Raw genomic sequence first — 18,273 nt, forward strand, 5'->3', positions numbered from 1 at the left:
ATTTAATTTCATAGTTATTACATTAAAAAAGTGTTACCTGTTATTGCTGTTTTTTAGAAGATTTTTCCTGAGGACCTTTAACTACTTTTCTTCTTCAAAAATTAAAGGAACTTGCTTTCTATAGGAATAAAAAGACACTTATCTATGGAGCATAGTAGATATGCCCTGAATATATAAACTTCTTGCATTTCAGGGCATGTTCTTTCTGCCTCACACTTACAAAAGCCAATAAAAATGTAAAGGTCTTGTCCAGAGATGTGATGCACATTAAATGAAAAACATTCATTTTGGGAAATATGCTTTGATGTTGTTTTATCTTCAAAAAAAATCACTTTAGTTTTCCCAGTCTTAACAGCGTGGGATGGAAAAGCTTTCCATTTCCAGCTCCAAGCACAGAAGCTATTCCTGGCAAGGCCTATTCTATATTACTGCACCACAGGGCTGTACTAGCACTGTTCTCCTCTCCCCAGTAAGATCTGTAAAGGTTCCTATACACACATCCACCTACCTGTTTTCTGCCCTACTGCATGGATGTGCTGCACTAAGTGGCTTAAAAAAACAAATCATAACAAATTAGTGAGAAAGGCAAGATGAGAAGTGCCGTGTTCTAAATTCAGAGGCTAACAATGGATGCTCATTTCTGGAAACGTGAAAGGAAGGGGTGTGCAATGGCAGTTGATTTTTGGCATTCTGGTAGTCTGGGAGCAGGAAGAATGCCATGCCAGTTGACATGAGCACACCTCCAACACCATGCCTGGGTGAAGGGAGAGAAGGACATTTGGCTTTCCCAAAGGGAAGGGTTGCAGGGTGTGGGTGCCAGGGCTCCTACCTCGTGTGCATGTTTGGAAAACGCCTCTGCGCTGGCCATCATGCTGGCAGTCCTTTCATCCAGCTCGCCCAGCTTCTGCCCCCTCTCGTCCAGGGCGATGCGTGCGCGAGTCAGGTCCCAATGACCCCGCCCGCGGCTCCTCTCACGCCTTCAATCCCTCCTGATCCAGGGATGTGCTGGGCCAGGCTGCGAGAGGCTTTTCCTGCCGTGGCCTCGCCAACTGCAAAGGAGAAGAGGACAGACAGATGGACAGACAGGGATGAGCTCCTGGCCTGGCTCTGTCAGTGCTCCTCAGCCTTGAGCTGCAGCCTTGCAGCAGTGATGCCGTTCCATGGGCACGTGTGGAAGACTTTGCTCTGTCACCATCACATCTGCAGTGCAGTCGTGCGCCCCCCACTCAGCTGACCAAAAGAAGCTGCCAAGGTGAAGGAACTATGGAATGGCAGACAAGGACCCTCCCCTTTCTCCACTCAGTCAACTTTCTCTTTTCATCAATCATCTACGCCTTGTGTACTACTCCATTCCTAGATGACAAGGGCAGGGGATCTCAAGAATGACTTTCTGCCAAAAAAATTCCCGAACAAGAAATTACTCACAAAGCTCCTCTCTGTCAAAAGCTTGTCCGCTTCCTCCAAAAAGTCCTTTGAGAAAGCCTCTGTTTTGGGCTTCTGGTGTTTCCACAGGAGTAAACAAATCCCCAAGCATGTCCTAGTAAGCCAGAAAAAAGTCCATGTAAAAGGTTTGTGAGGCGACAGCAGTTCTAGGTGTTCTCTTGATTTGCATTAACAAGCCACATGCACTGAATCTAATCAACTTAAAAGAGTCTGTTGTGTGAACAGTATGGTGTAGGCAATATTTGTGTATTCTGACAAATGCTTGGGCTAACTAGACTCACTCATGCTTTCAAAGGGACTTGGTTTGTCACTGCTCAGCCCCATGTTCCTTACCAGAGAAAAAAAATTGCAGTTAATACAGGATTAAAATACCAGTGATAAGGTCACATTTTGCTTAGAAACAGCAGAGGTGACACTGTAATTGAATAAACAATTTGTTGTGTACTATGTATTTTGCTTTAGTGATTACCTAGCCAGGCTGGGCAGTCACCCTGCTTTCTTTTTATAGCACACCTGAGCTCAGTGCTTGCCAGCAATTCAGAGTTTGGTGGTTTGTCATTTAGTTGATTTTTCTCTTTTTAAACAAAATCCATTACCTTCCATACAACCTTCCCCCACCCCATGAGTGTGCCATCAGCAATGCTAAATAAGCACATCTGCTGAAGGCACTGCTCTGGTGCCACATCTTGGAGCAGTCACCCCAAACAAATCTCAGGCTTGGATTTATTTGCAGCAGTACCAGGAAAAGCCAGCTCTCTGGAATAAAACTGATGGGAAAAGTGTGCAGTCTCACACTTTAGTGTTTGAAACCAGTGGGGCTGTGTGCACTGGGAACAGTTTCTGCCCTGCTGCTCAGCTCTGTGTTTGCTCAGCCAAGCCTCAGCAGGCAGATACAGCTGCTGTGTTGCACAGAGCACTCGCTCCTGGGGGCTGAGTGTGAGGACAGCGCTGTGACTCACAGCCACTGCTCCTCTGCACAGTCACCTGCTCTGGGGAGAAAAATTACTGCAGCCCTTGGAGCCTCAGTGGAGCTGTCATGCAGCCCAGCTTTGTTTTCCCAGGTAGCAGGGTGATGCTGGGTCATCTGCTTTCTGTACACACAGAATGACCATGCAAACCTTTTTTTGCATAAAAGCCAAGATAAATGCAGCCATAGTCCAGCAGTACAGAGAAGAAAGGGCTGTGTTTCCCTTTGCTTGGTAGTTGCATGATGCTGTTAAGGGTGGTAAAAGAAATTAAATCTAGCTTGTAACAGCCTCTCGCTGTAGGTCCATAGTCTAAGACACTTTGGTCAAACCATTTCATTATTTTAAAATTGGCTCCTTGCAAAATCATCTCCTCTCTGGTGCACAAAAGCTGGTGTGCAACGTTTGCTCCTCACAGTGCTTTTTCAGACTTGAGACAGACAGTGCTGTGATGTGAGTTGAGCAGCTCAGCACATGTTATTCCCTAGGGCATGAGTGCTGGCAGGACCATTTCTTTTATACTTCCATTCTAGTTCACTGCTAATTACATAACTCAGAACTTATTCCCCCTCTTTTTTTTTTCCATTACTCATGTTTCTCCCTGTAACCTCTCACAATTCCTTCTCTTCAGTAAGACATTTTCATTTGCATTTTCACTGTAAAATAACCAAACCAACCCAGCCCATATCTAACACTGTAAAGACTTTTTGCACAGGTGCAGGTGACAGTGGCTGAAAAAGCCCAAAGAACAACAGAGCTGCTGACCTCTCTCTGTTGCTTTGGCATCATTCAGTCAGGGCAAGTGGAGAGGAACAGATCTGTCCTGCCCCTGCAGCACTGTCCTCATCAGTGCCAATTTACCCCTGATGAGTGAGGCCACCACCCCTCCCACACACAGGCACCAGAGTGAGGTGTGAGCCCTACCTGCAGGTTGTCACACATCTCCTGGCTGTATGTCAGGCGCTGGATCTCTGTGGGAGAGCTCAGGTACAACGCCTGCCCTTCATTCGTGAAACAAAAGGTCCGTGCTATCCTCATGTCTGTGACAGGCAAATAGTTGATGTCCAGCAGTGGGCGAAGGCTGGGCAAGCTGAGGAGAAGCAGATTCCCAGGTTAGTCACCAGCTGCCACACATGGTACACCTGCTGTGTGCCCACATTTTAAACCAACACTTCAGTTTATGCTTTTCCTAACTGCAACAGTTAAAGTGCATCTCTAAGCTGAAAAATTCTGCCATAAAAATGCTGTCTTCCCATCATACTTTGTTCACTTGCACGGAGAAGTTTCAGCTGCCTTGACTTCCTGGCCCTAACGCTTCTGCTACTGTCTGGATACGGGATGTGCATGTGGCATGGTACGGCTTGTGCCACATGGCTGGGTAGTTTGCAGGGCAAGGCCTGCATGGACACTTGTAGGAAATGGCCTGGCAGGGCCCTGCTTCTACCCTGTGGACAAAGGCTTCAGCATTGCCTTTGCTGCTCTCCAGCTTCCCGTGGTTTGCTGTTTTAGACAGTACTCTCCAAAAGTTAAATGGCCTGGCCAGGGAAACAGGGTGCAGCAAGGTGAGGGTACAACTACAGGGCTACTGCACAGTCAGCTCCCTGGGGAAGGGGACAAAGAAGGGAAACCAAGTGCTCTGAACAGAACATCTTCAGAAATGGCAGGAGTGGGACATGGTACTTCACACAGGATAAACAGTACCCTTTCTATGGCTGAGTTCTATGCTTCTCTATACCTGACTCACCATAACTGAGCAAAATTATCAGGGCTTTCTTTTATCATAGTTAAAAATCACCAGCCATCAACTGTAACAGGTAGGGGATTAATAGAAAAAAAGAAAGGAGCTTCCTTTGTTGTGCACCTGCCTGCCTTAACTCCCCATGTGGAGACAGCCCCAGGAACAGGTATGGCTGCATCAAAGCAGGGAATTAAACACACCCACCAGGGAGTTAATGCAGAGCACTAGGCACTCTGGAGCAAACACAAGTGGAATACGACAGCACTGTGCCACCTCTTTGCTTAGTTCTGCCACAAGATTAGTTAGATAAGTACCTCAGTGTCATGATGTGCCCATTGGCACAAAAGCACGCCAGACAGACGCTGTTACAGAGGGTGACCACATCTGCTCGCAATAAAAAGGACGTTTCGGTGATGTTGTGCACATAAAGACATGTTTGGGAAGGCAATGAGAAGACTTTGGCTTGTTTTTCTGAACAAATGACTGCAAATTGATGATCACCCATATCCTGGGAGGAGGAAGGGGAATGCATGACAAGTTTCCTTTTCCTTGTTTTGTCACCATCATCAGCACTGTGTGGATCCCTCCATACTTCGTAGGGCCGATGTGTCAGTGTCCCCATGCAGTCCAAGCACGCGAAGGTCAGCACGGCTCCCTTCAGTGTCAGGACGGTGCCTGCAGAACAGAATTTCCTCTCACTGGCACTGGCACCACAACCAGGCTGGCTGTCAGCACAGCACAGCTGACACTCAGCTTTTGTAAACACAGCACACACATTAATCCAGCCAAGGCGACAAGGCTTGCTTGCTCAGTTCTTTCTGACCACATGAGAAGGTGAACAAACAGCCTGCCACTGCTGGAAAAGTCTCAGGCAGCTGATATCTATAATAATAGATATAATACATGCTGTTGAAGATGGCCTGTTGTTTATCTCTACATTATACTTGTAGAATATTTATTCCCCAGCAGTAAAATTGCTCCAAGTCTGGTGACTTTCCAGCATTGTTTTTCTAAACAAACTGGGCATGGGAAACCTCTGTTCCTGTGCATTCTCCATTTTTGTCCATTTTTTAAGCACATACTGCCTCTCCTCAGACCTGACCTCTCAGCCCTCTGTTCTCTCTGCTACACCATCTGTCACTCAGTCAGCCAAGGATCTCTCCTGGTACAGCAACCTGCCAACATTTTTGTTTCCTTTCCTGAACTCCCTTCTGCTTCTCTGCAGCTTTCTGATACTAAGACAGTCAATTTGTTCACAGAATCCCAGACAGAATTGTAAACAGGACTGTAATTTCACAATATGAAGGAACTCTGCTAATTTCCCTGTCCTCACAAGAAACATGTAACTTTGCCTGCTACACAAGGCAATCTTTGGAACTAACACAACCAAAGTGTCTCAGTCCATGAAGTTGTTGGTCCCTCACAAGCGTCTTTACCTGTGTGCCCTCCACTCAGTGAGTGACCATTGCTTGATCTTTTGAGACATTTCTGCCCAAAAGGCTGTAGAAAATCACAGTTATTGCCTCGTTGTACCAAGACAGATAAAAAGCAGGAAAAGAGCTGCACTCTCACCACTTGGTGACACCACGACTGGCTCTGACTGCCGTAAGTCGTCACTAGCAGGAAGATTAAGGGACAGGATTATGACCATTCCGAGGCCTGTTCCGACCCAGAGACAGGAGGAGACAGCAGAGTCGTTCTTGCGGGCAAAAGACTCCATGAAGTACAAAGCTGTGATTGCCTCCTTTGAGTCCCTGTCGATACTGGACACGCTGGAGCTTCGGGAACGGCTGAAGGAGTTTTCCCTATTTTCTGCACAAATAAATATAAGCAAACAGGCATAAATAGGTGCTCCAGGAACAGGCACAAACCTGCAGCAAAGACAAACTTCTTGTAGACTAAAGAAAGTAAAGTTTTCTTAACCTGAGCAAACATTCTGACACTAGCATGATACCAGCTTGCTGCCAGTGTATAAGTAAGTGTGGAAAATGCTGTCAGACCTCATCAGTTACATCTGCATTAGAAATAGCTGCCTATTATGGAGATTAGCATAGACTAATTAGAATTTACAACAGCCTTAGCTCAAAGGACTTGTTCTAAATAGCACAAAATAATTTTAGGCCCATATGTTACCAATGCATTTAGAATTAATCCATGTATCTCATTGCTGCAGGACATGAAGGGAGATGCCATTAGCAGCTTCAGAGCACGTGTCCCCTGCTCTGCTCTTGTTGCCATCACTAGGACATTCTAGCACTGCGTTCAGAGCCACCGTTTATTGGGAAGATATTAATAACTGCTCCCTGGGGAAAAGATACCCATTGCTGAACTGAACCCAGTATCCAAAACGTCTCAGGGTACAAATCCACTCTGGCTTCCCAGGGAGAGAAGTGAGAAACCTGCTCTGTGCCCTTGGCAACAACTGCAGAGTGAGCTGGCACTGCCCAAGCTTTAGCATGCAGCATTGAGAGCCAGCTGGAGACAGTGCTGTGCTCTGCCCACTGCAAGTGCACAGGTACAGAGACTCTCTCTCAGCTTTTCAGAGAGAGCTAACAATGAACAGGCCAAGGATCTCTGCCTTGCTTTGCCTAGTGCCAGGCAGGAAGCACAAAGCTGTGTGAGGGAGCTTCTGGCATTAGCAGGAACACTGGGGGCTCTAAAGCACAGTGGGCTGAAGAGTTATTGAAGAGTCAAGGAGCCAGAGGGAAGACGGGAGTAGGGCTGGCTCTTTGCAAAACGACTTGTGCCAGTGCTGCTGTTTATCAACTTGTAGCCAAAAATGGGATGAGATCAATGGAAACCCCCATGCTCTTTTGCAACAATAATAACTGGAGGTGGAGAAATAGTTGAAGGTACTGGATCTGAGATAAAGGTCTTGCTTCTGAACCTATCATTATGAAGCAGATTTATATCTGGTAGGAAATTGTCCTTTGTATAGCTCAGAAAAGAGTCATCTCTTCAGAGCCAACAGAAGTGTCTAAAAAGAGGAATACTTTCTGCCATGGTTGAAGAATAAAATTAGAAAATTACTTTCTCACATACTCCAGCTTAAAACTGAGCTAATCCTCACGCTGTATACAAGGTTCCTGTGTCCACCAGCGCAGCAGCTTTGCCAGTGAATCTCTTCCTCAGACAACAAACTGCAGCATTGTGTTCCCCTGCCCAGATGCCTCAGTGCAAAGTCATCCCTACACTGCAGCTCCCTGGGGAAGACTGGAGAGTACCAGGGCAAAGCACTGCTGGAACCACACCAAGTGGCGTGTGTGCTGCCTTAAGTGTTGGCACACAGGGATGGGGCAGATTCTCCTGCTGCTCTTTCACACCTAGGCCACCTTCTGTCATTTGAGGGCTTCTGCAACTTGTCAAAAGAGGAGTTTCACAGGACAGCCATCCCTGGCACTTCAGTTCTGCTCTCACAGAAAGTAGCTTATATCTACTTGAACTTCCGAGCACGGCCCTCGCCCCATTTCCACTTTCATGTAGGCACTGTTGTAGCTCTCTAGCTCTGTCTCAGCACTGCTCCATGTAGCTGCACAAATTGGGACTGTTGGCACATCTACAAACACAGCTGCTGATACCTTGAGAATTAGTGTCTCCCGTAACCCCAAGCACTTTGTACTCCTCCTGCAGGGAACTAGTTGGCCCAGCTCCTTCCTAAGCACTGACAGCTGCCAGGTAAAGAAAGGAAGACAGTAATTTCAAGGCAGAGATCATCAGGGCTCCATATATATATATATATATATATACACATTTTTTTTTTCTCCCAAAGGGTACCTAATCTTTAATAAAAATGCTATTATGTAATTAATCTTCTCTTTAACAGGTGTATTAATATCACAGTCACATAAAATTCAAATATGGTGGTGCTCAAGCTAAGAAAGATGTTGAAAGGACAAATGCAGTTAGTGTAGGCGCCATACACAGAACTTAAAATACATGATGTGCCATTTGCATGTGTCATCAAAGCTTTCTCCCTCCCTAAATTAACAAGAAATGTTCCTCACTCCTGTGCAGTACAGTTAACTAATACATCTCTGAAAAACTGACACTAACAGATATAATCTTTAGGACACTTCTGGGAACATACTGTGCCATTTTCTATTAAATACACTACTCAAACAAAAATTCTAAAGATCAGCAAGACATATGCCAAAACTTGATGTCATTAAACATATCTGAACAGCAAAGTCTGCAATTGCTATGTGACTTTATTGGCTAGCTCTAGAGCAAGGTAGAAATCTCTCCTCTTCCTAGATTTCAGGATAAAATTTAGTTAAGTCTTGTTCCCTGGGACTCCTTTCTCAAAGAGCTTCTACCCCAAATTCTTTATCTAGAAAGCACTCCACTGTATCCTGGAGAAACACAAAAGCACCTTCCTTAGGAAATTTAAAAAACTTGCCAAATCCTTTGCTAGTATGATTGCTATGTCTTAAAATGGCATCCTGTCTTCTCAAAGTTGACCTGCCAGTCTGTTGCAGTCCTTAACCCAACCACCATATTCCAGGTTTTCTGTTGTATTTTCCTTTTCTCGCTCTGCATGATGGGTGTAGAAAGAATGTCAGCTACATCTTTCTGTGTGTGAACTAGGACCACTTCCTTGTAACATAGGTCAAAGTTGATTTGGATGCTGTGCTTCAGGTGACAGGACATTCACCTGTGAAAAGCTCCTCAAAAATTTCCATCTTCTCCTCCTTTGGAGAACATCCTGCTCCATGGCACTGTCTCATAAATGTGCTCCTGTCTCTAAACTGCCTCCTGCTTTGAGGAAGCCCAGTACTCCCTTTTCTCTGAGAGGCACATATCCAACTCCCAGGATCCATTAGCTCCCACACAGGCCCTCAGACTGCCACGTCCTTTTCCTTCTTCCTCTCACACATCTGGATTTCTTGGCTCTTCTTTTCTCCTATATAGGTCTCCAGGCTGTTTCTGCAGCTGGCAGCCGAGAGCGCCATCAGAAGGCTCCAGTGGCCCCTGAGAGCTAACTAGTGACTAATTTGGGAGATGCTGGGTTGGATGATGAACAGCTCTGAGCATTATGACCTGCAGCCAGTGCATTTCAAAAAGCTGCATTCCATGAGTTAAGGCCACACAAAATAAACACCACTGCCATCCTAAGAGTAGCCCTGCTTTCTTCAAAAGGTTTTCATTCAGCACCATCCTATACACGGTCTGGGTTAATGAGCTGCAGGTGGAAACTCAGGAACCAACTTCCTTTGTGACACTGGACTGGTTGTTAAATTTGAGTGATGAGCAAGCAGCATACAAACAGAAGCTTTATGACTTAAAAGCAACCAAACCCCCTCTAACTTGCTTCCCACCTCACATAAAAACACACAGGACACTTCAGTGCACACACAGGTTAAAAAGGAAGCTGGTGCTTTTGAGCCTTCCCTTTGTCCATCTGTGTGTGAGCAGTGCACTGCTGCTCATCGTGTGAGGATGTTCTGACTCCATGTAAGTGCTGGAGCTCTGGGAATGCAGCCCATTGCCATAAAGGCACAAGCATTGCAAAAGGACAGGAACAACTGAGCCAAACATCATCATGACATTTATACAAAAGCAGCCCTGAGCAGTTGTCCCAGCCCCTTCCTTGCCTGACAGAGTGTCCTGCTGCAGTGCACTGGTGTCTAGGGGAAGATTTAATTTAGGGTTTGGGGGTTTTCTGAGAATTTAAAAGATAATTTGATTAAATGATTCCATGTGTTTCAATTGCCACCTGTACAGAGCAGAGACTGCAGAGATTTTTTTTTTTCTTTTAACTTCCTTTTACTTAGCAGAAATAAAACCAGAATTGCCTCACTTTCCCATGGAATTAAAAAAAAACCCCACATGTATGCCATGTTCAGGGAATGTTCTGACTTGTCTATTCTCAGCTTCAGCAAAAGTTTTGTAAGGGGAACACATCCTCATCTATTGCATCTGCCAGGAAATTATTACTGGGATTTTTATAAAACAGTGAAATTAGGACTAACACAGAAGCATAAAGTGATTTTCTTTAGGAAGTTAGGAATCAGGAAAATAGAAGTGTCACTTGTTATGAGCAATAAAAAAAACCCTAAACCTACCAGTGACAAAGATCATTTTCATTGCAAATATTTACATTCATTACTGTAGAGTTTTGCAATTGATTGTCAGTGTCTTGGATGCTATTTATAGGTCCTTTCCTGGTTTTAAAGTAATGAGTAATTGATCTGCTTATGAAATAGATACAAAAGTTGACCTTTTTGACACGGAAATCGATAGATTCTGAAAAAAAAGAAAAGCTGAATGGTTTATATTCTCCTCACTTGAAGAACTCTAAAAGTTTTAATCCCAAACACCAAACCTAACAGAAGCCAATGGAACTATTTAAAACATTTGCCAGTTTGAGACCATCATCTTAAATTTTAAGACAAATCTGTCACTTTCAAAATTATGTAGTCAGGAAAGCATGCAGAGCTCTGAATGTCAGTGGAAACATACAGTAAAGGAATTATACTTCCAACATGAATTTGTGCACAGTAACATCACAGAGACACAGAGACCAAACCACGGCACTGATGGCAACGCTTCAGCAACAGAGAGGAGAAAAGGGCAGGAAGTAACACACATTTAGGAACACTGCACATTTGCTGGGCAATAAAACCAACATTTTAATAGCACCACTCTAAAGCTGCATTCCACAGACAGCAATTCACAGGAAAGCAGCAGAAGTTGTCTTAAGCACGAATAATGTGCTAATAACCTGGAATTTTACTGTGAATGATTTCCTACCAGAACGAGTTAAGTAAGTTTCCCTAAAAAAATGCTGTGGATATGCAGCTTGCAGAGCACTCCAACCATGCTGGCTGTGTCTGTGCTCTCATGGAGCTCACAGCTGTGGGAGGCTTGACCCTCCCTGGAGAAAGTTCTGAAATGTATTGGCCTGAAATTGCTACAATTAAGGCACTGTAACCTGAAAGGTTTCATGGAATTCCCACTGATACAAGACTGATGGAAATGATGGCAAACAAAGGCTTGAAAGAGGAAACAGATTCAAGGCAGCAGACCTGGACCTTTACTTTGATCTTTCTGGAATACAGTAAAGTTCAGGCTTATGCTGTAGTTCAGCAAGTTTTAAAAACAGAAGGGAACTGTCAGGGCAGAACCATTCTTCATGTTGAAAAGGAAGTAGAAATTATTTCTATAAAAATGCAAAAGATCTTTGCAGTAAGAATCTATCAAACTTCCATATTTAATGTATGAATCACTTCCCTTGACTTACACAAGCAAACTGTCTTCACATTAACATCACTAAGAGCTCAATTGGGACATAGTTTATAAGCTTGGACATATGTTTTTTAATCAAAGACATCACAATTCTCTAGAACTTAAAACCCCAACCTGAACTATCCATTCTGCTGAAGCATCTTTCATAACATTGACAGTTCAGGAAATAATAACTTGTATAACTTATATACATGGAAGTACCCAAGGAAAAGGTGGAGACAAAAGGCATCATGGAAGATGATGAAGCTGTGGCACAGCAACATCTCTGCCTCCACACCTTTCTCACCTGGGCCACCCAAGGTGCTGAGGACTTCAGCCTCCTCCCCAGGCTGCCATTGGGATGAAAGTTCAGAGAGCCACAAAATCTGGGCCTCCAGGAGCATGGGGAGTGGAAGAGGTAGGCCAAGGGAAGTGACCATGCCTGTAGCAAAACACTTTGTGTTGATATGAAGTTAAGGCTAGCAAGGAAAAAATGCTGAATTTGAGTATGCAGTGCATAACTTACCCTCAAATTCAACATGCCTAAAGTACAGCGTGAAATTAGCTTCACCTGGTATCAAATCATCATTTAAATTAAAACTGACTAGACATTCAGTGACTGTAAGAACAACAAAATTTTCATTGAGTTGGTTGTTTTAAAAACAAGGAAAACTTGCAGATTCTCATAAGAAATCAAGTTGATCCTAGCAGAACCTAACAGAAAATGTACTCCAAGGAAAAACCAAACATGAACTGTATCTAGCACAACAGAGTTGGAATTCAGGCACCAGCAGCTCACATGCATCTATGCAAGGCTCTTCTTCCATTTCTTCTTTCCTTTCCTAGCCATCAGACATGCTCTTTCACAAGGCACTTCACTTCTTCAACAACCTCCTCCCACTCCTTTTTCCAGGGACATAGAACATTGCAAGCTCTGTTGTAACCAGATTTAGGCAGACACACACTTGAGCTCCATTTAAACCTCTGAGAGAAACCAGTGGTTATCTCTGATAAAGATTATGATTCACTCTAAATGATGACAGCAACTCTGGCTTTGTGCAGCCTAGTGACTGTAGAGCTCAGCAGAAAACTGAGGGCTGGGATACAGATCAGCCCAAGAGGACCGACCCACCCATCCATCCATCCACCCATCCACCCATCCATCCATCCACCCATCCATCCCTGCCTCCTGCAGGTTTCTGACCCTTCTGGTCCTATTTTTTATCTACTGTGGACCTAATACAAAATACTAATGTGTTCTAGGGAACTTGAACCCCACTGATGATCCAGAAACTGGGCTCCCTCTTGCAGTAACAACCTACTCCTTGTGCATGTCCCCTAGCAGACCTCCTGGGCAAGAGGCAGGCCCCAGCTATTTGCTTAAGACATTGACTCTCAGAAGCGCTCTCCCACTTCATCCTATGGAGATGGATTGAGGTAGGTGGACTGAATTGTCCCCTTACTCCCAGGACCAGTTGCCATTATTTCTGGGGCATCTGTATCACAACCAGACCGACCTTTGACCCTTGCTCACCTTTAAAGTATCTCCACATCTCCTTTCTAAAAGGAAGCAGAAGAGAGAAGTTTTTTATTTTACCTAGAGTAGTGAACAAGAACACCCTCACCTCCATCATAACTGAAAAAGACCTTAACACTATGGATAAGTCACTTCTGGAAACAATTATATTCCCCCAAGGATAAACTAAGGATCTTATAGTTCAGTGTTCAAACTGAATACTTTTAAAGGTATATGAAAACCTTACAGAAGACACTAGAATATCCTTCCTTGGAATATCTGCCTTTTTTTGCTGCCAAATGTTTTATTACAGCCATGCAGAATTTGCTGTTCAGAAATCTGTGAGATTACAGCGCCCATGAGTTCAGAAGTGCTGTGATTTTCCTTAACAGGAAAAAATAATTTCAGCTTCCTAATAGTTGCTTTTTTTATTTGAATAAAGCTTTCTGCAGTAAGAAAAACACTTTCTAGATATAGAACAAGTCTTCTGGCCGACATTTTTATCTGTTCCTCTGCACAGACAAGAAATATAGTGACAAACTGAACAGTTAGTGGGGACTGTGCTTTACCACAGCATCTCTTAAGTTTTTTCCTATTATACAAGTCTTACCAGTTACACTGATGGCAAAGTAACTTCAAACACTATCAAAATTGAAATGATTTACAGGAAGAAGCAACACCATAATCCCCTCCCTGAGAAATAAATAAAAAGAAAAAAAAAAAATCAAGCCAAGGGCTTTTCCATCTGCTATGAAAGTCCAGCTGTGAAAAGCCATGGCACTCAGGGGCCTCATGAAGCATGGCCCCAGACCTGCTGTGCCATGCTCAGGGGATCAGGTCAGTCTGGCTTGGCTGCTTGGGCAAGGAAGATTACCAGAAATGATCCACTCTGCAACATGGAGAGTATTGGCAAAGGGAATGCACTGGAGAACATGAGCTGTTCTGAAAACCTGCCAGAGAAGCAATAACCTCCTCAGAGAATTAATTTCTGCAGTTAACTACCCTTGTGATCAAAATGAATCCCCAACTGTCTTCCTTAAGTCAGGCTTCTGCCTTAGTAATTTATGTCCTGTCCTTCTCTCAAGAGACGCATACAGCTGACTATTCCCTTCCTCTCTGCAGTACACTGCCATGCCTTTGAGTAATTTTGTGCCTTTTTCCCCAACATTTTTCTAGATCAAGCAACCAGGTTCTTTTTCTGTTTCCTTGGAAGCCTAGGAAGCACTGCCTTAAAAACCAGACCAACCATCTTCTAGGCCATCATTACTTACCTCACATCCACATGTGGGCTTCAGACCCAACAGACCCAAGAAAAAAGGAGCCAGTGATAAAAACAGAAACCTCCCTCTTCTACCCCCACCTTGCCACATGGGAAGGAAACCTCACGGTCACATTTACTCATCCAGTGCAAAAAAATCCAATTTGTTATGGATACAGTGCTGCTGGAGACAGCTAACAGCACAGTAGTAACTAACAAGGGAAAAATGATACAAATTTTATAAAAGCTGCACAGCAAACACTGCAATGCTCAGCATGACACCAGGTGAGTCTGCTTCCTCAGGCAGTGGCCTTTTTTCTAAGATAACTACTCAGTATCATGTTTCAAGACCCCAGCTACACCACACTGGACTTAAAAAAGCAAATGTCAGCCCTTCTCTATGGTTTCACACACATTTTAATACTGAAGAAGGTACAGATCAATCCAAAGGCTTTGGAAACCTTGTTATATAAACAACAAAACAAAGTAACAGGCTAACATACACACATAGAAAATTACTGTAAAATTTGCTAAATATAAAAAACAACCCAAAAGCCTCAAAAAAATCAGCATCAAATCCAAAATCCACCAGCAGAAAAAAATCTGCAAGTCTCAAACTGACTACCTAGAAGGCTTTTTTTTTTTATGGTAATTTTCACAAATACTTTTGATGAATAAAAGAAGTTTAAAGTATATAGTATATACTAAATACTGTGCATTTCCCAAAACAAATTGGACAAAATCATGCAAACGAGAGAACAACTTTTCCCCAAACAACTGTAGTCATTCTATGCATATACAGACACAAAAGAAAAACTTCAAGCATAAAAGTATGCTGGATCAGTTAAAATGCAAATTGTGTTGCACTTGCCATAGAATTTTTATAAGGTTATTAAAAATAATAACTAAATACTTGAGTGGTTCGTTCTGCCATCTCACAGTGATATTTCAATTCAAGTGATCTGTATCAAATTTTAACTATGTATAATCAAAAGAGTTAATCCAAAAGCTAAATGCTGAAACGGAATTGTTTTCAAGGAAAACTACAGCAAATTCAAAGACTTTGTTCTTAGCTTTACTAGAAAATTACAATGCACAGCAAAACCTTGCTAGGATTCCTTGTTTAGAGGCAATTTTGTAGCACCAAGATGTAAATGGCCTTTCTAGAAAAAGGTAATTAGGCTGGACTAATTAGAGACTACATAATGGGGAATAAAAAGAATAATAAAAAAGACAGTTTTCTATGGCTGTTGCTGGAAGAAAATAAATTCCCAAACACAACATTTCAAAGGAAAAGCTCCACTCTGTCTTTACTTTCTTCCCACGATGTATGATGGAACCACACGTGGACATATCCATGCAGAATGCCCGGATTTCTACGTGGATACAGACAATGAGAAAAAAAATGGCAGAGTCAGCCAGCACAAGCCAGAGAAAAACATTTTGAGAATGTAAAATGGCTTGAAAAAGCAGTGTTTGAAAAAAACCCAAAACAACCAATAACCAAGAAGTAAGAAATCTGAAAGACTTAACACATAAAGCAAGGAGAAATGTGTGCCAGCACGTGTATCTGTGCACGCATCCATGTACCCACCAGCTACACAAGTACAGCCACACTGAGCTCCCTCCCACACCAATTTTATTTTTATTCTTTATTGCCTCTGTTTTCTTTAATTCACTGTTTTCTTTAATCTAAAATTACAATTGAAAACTCAACCAAAATACGTATTTTGTTTTCCTGTGCAGAAAAGAGGCAGATGTTTGGGGTCTATTGATCTACACTGCAATTCTTGATCAGATTGGCATCTCTGCAAGTTTAAAGCTCTTAGGCTGAGATGGACTATTTTGGATCTGTGCCACAGTACAGAAGGCAAATCAGTTGAGCCACACATTTTCCCCAGGAAGCTAAACAAAAATTTAATCCCTATTTCAGTGTTTCTGTGAGGACCTGCAGAAAAATTGGGTGCAAGTCAGAGCCCAGAGCTGGAACAGACTGAAACATGAGCAGTGCAAATGGCTACAGCCTGCAAAGAAATCCACTAAGCTTGGAGACAAAACACGTTCCCATTCTACAGATTGTTATTGTGGGTCAGAATCTCTGTAAGGATTTTATTGGCTAGGAATAATTTGCATTCATATGTCTTTTTTATTACTGTTGATATTTAAGAGCACAATGTTAACTTGATAATAAAAAATTTAGTTTATACTCTGTGCAAGAAAAGCCTCATCAAAAAAATATAATCACTAACTCCTGAAATCTGAAAAACTTATTGTCAAAAGGGACTTGAAGTTTAGAATTTAGAAGTTCAGCAATGGAATTTCCTGTATTTGGGTTTGTTTACAATGCCAATAAATTCTTCTATTATTTCAAGAAACATGCTGCTTAGTCAAATGTATGTGCAAACAAGATTGTTTAGAATCAACAATCATGGAATCATAGAGTAGTTTGGGCTGGAAGGAACCCTTACAGGTCATCTAGTTCCAACCCACCTGCAACAAACAGGGACAGCTTCCACTAGGTCTGGTTGCTCAGAACCCTGTCCAATCTGACCTCGAATGTTTCCAGGGATGGGGCATCCACCACCTCTGTAGGCAGTGTGTTCCAGTGTTTCACCACCCTCACCATAAAAAAAATCTCTTCCTTATAAATAATAATATGCCATTGAGAATTTGCAAGGTTCTAATTTCTTGCTAAAATTAGACAGAGAATACTGAGGAACTACAGAATTTTTTACTACAGCCATGAGAGTAGTGCATTTCTGAATGCAGAAGATACTGAGACAACATGTAACATTTCAAAACGCATCAAAGAGGATGATGAGGACACTGAGAAAAACATAGGTTTAGGCAGTAACAGTAATGATGCACCACTCCTCTGCCACTGCCATACCTGGCTTTTGAATTATTCTTCTATGAATGTGGAAGAAATATCAGCACTGTATGAATCTGAGCAGTCTGCAATATTTCAACCAGCAGAAAACAAGACAACTACCCTCCCCCTTCCCCCCATTTCCTTCCTATGATTCATCATTGCAAAAACATTCTTCAAAAATGTTTGTCTATATCAGGAATCCTTCTGCAGAAGTAAAGAGGTGAGAGTCAGCAAAATCTTGACAATCAGCTCACTGGAACGAAGTCAGAAGAATTTATTGTGTGAAAGTTTCTTGAAAATAGACTTGATAAAAATGCTGGAAATACACTTCCTATTGTACCAGAAGGTCAGATTTAAATAAGTAGATTTTGAAATCCAATGCAACAGGAGAAGATTCATTTATTATTCTAACAAATGTCTTATGATTACTTACCAAAATATATTATCTTTTTAATCAGATCATATAGAAGAGGTTGTAAAGAGCAGGAACTGGAAGCATTATTAAAAAAAATCTCCAAGTATTATCAGTGCCTTGGAGACAGGCTTAAAAAAGGTAAGAACCATTTACCCCCACACAAAGGCTTTTTTTTTTTTTTTTTTTAATGTATAAGAAGTCCTAAAGAGGACTGAGATAGCAAACTCTAATCAAAATTCTACTCTGGTAGAATAATAAAATCCTTCCAAATTCTAACCTGAAATGCTACCTTTCTAGAAAGGACATAAAATAGGTATCTTGACTCACCTCATGAGACTATAAAAAGAAATGAAATAATTTCTTGGGAATACATCTATTGATTGCTGGAGCATATGCTCCTAAGTAGCCAATAAATTCTTAGCAGAAAGGGGAATTTTTTCATTTTATTTTGGAACAACTCAACCAGAAGGTTTTGAACAGAGCCAGTTTCACATTAGAGAGAGCATTCTTATTCTCAGCATATTCTTTCTCAAACCTTTTAACTTCTCTTCTTCTTTCTCCCTCACCTAGACTAAGAATCTTTCAAGGATCATACCACCTTCCACCACATTCTTTAGTAGAAAAACCTTTAGAAATACATCGAACCACTTGACAAAACTGTGTCTAGAAATTCAAGATACATGAAGAACAGTGGAATGCCAGTCATTCTAGGCAGATCAGGCAGTAGAGCTAGAACTCAAAAGACTAATACCACCAACTGAAAAATAGTTTAGACAAGCTGAACAGAAGGCTTTGCTTTACTGAGAGAATACAGATAATCAGAAACTTATTTTAGTCAA

General features: G+C 42.4%; 1 protein-coding gene across 1 annotated transcript in view; it reads right to left on the reverse strand.

Annotated features, from left to right (window-relative positions):
* The window catches only part of STXBP5L (syntaxin binding protein 5 like), a 189,720-nt gene that overhangs the window by 3,792 nt on the left and 167,655 nt on the right, over window positions 1-18,273 (reverse strand). The window contains 6 exon segments of the mRNA XM_019283778.3: window positions 830-945; window positions 948-1,049; window positions 1,426-1,537; window positions 3,333-3,498; window positions 4,461-4,821; window positions 5,719-5,958. Of these exon segments, the coding sequence (XP_019139323.2) occupies window positions 830-945; window positions 948-1,049; window positions 1,426-1,537; window positions 3,333-3,498; window positions 4,461-4,821; window positions 5,719-5,958 (1,097 nt within the window).

Source organism: Corvus cornix, chromosome 1, assembly GCF_000738735.6.
Source record: "Corvus cornix cornix isolate S_Up_H32 chromosome 1, ASM73873v5, whole genome shotgun sequence".
Taxonomy (NCBI): domain Eukaryota; kingdom Metazoa; phylum Chordata; class Aves; order Passeriformes; family Corvidae; genus Corvus; species Corvus cornix.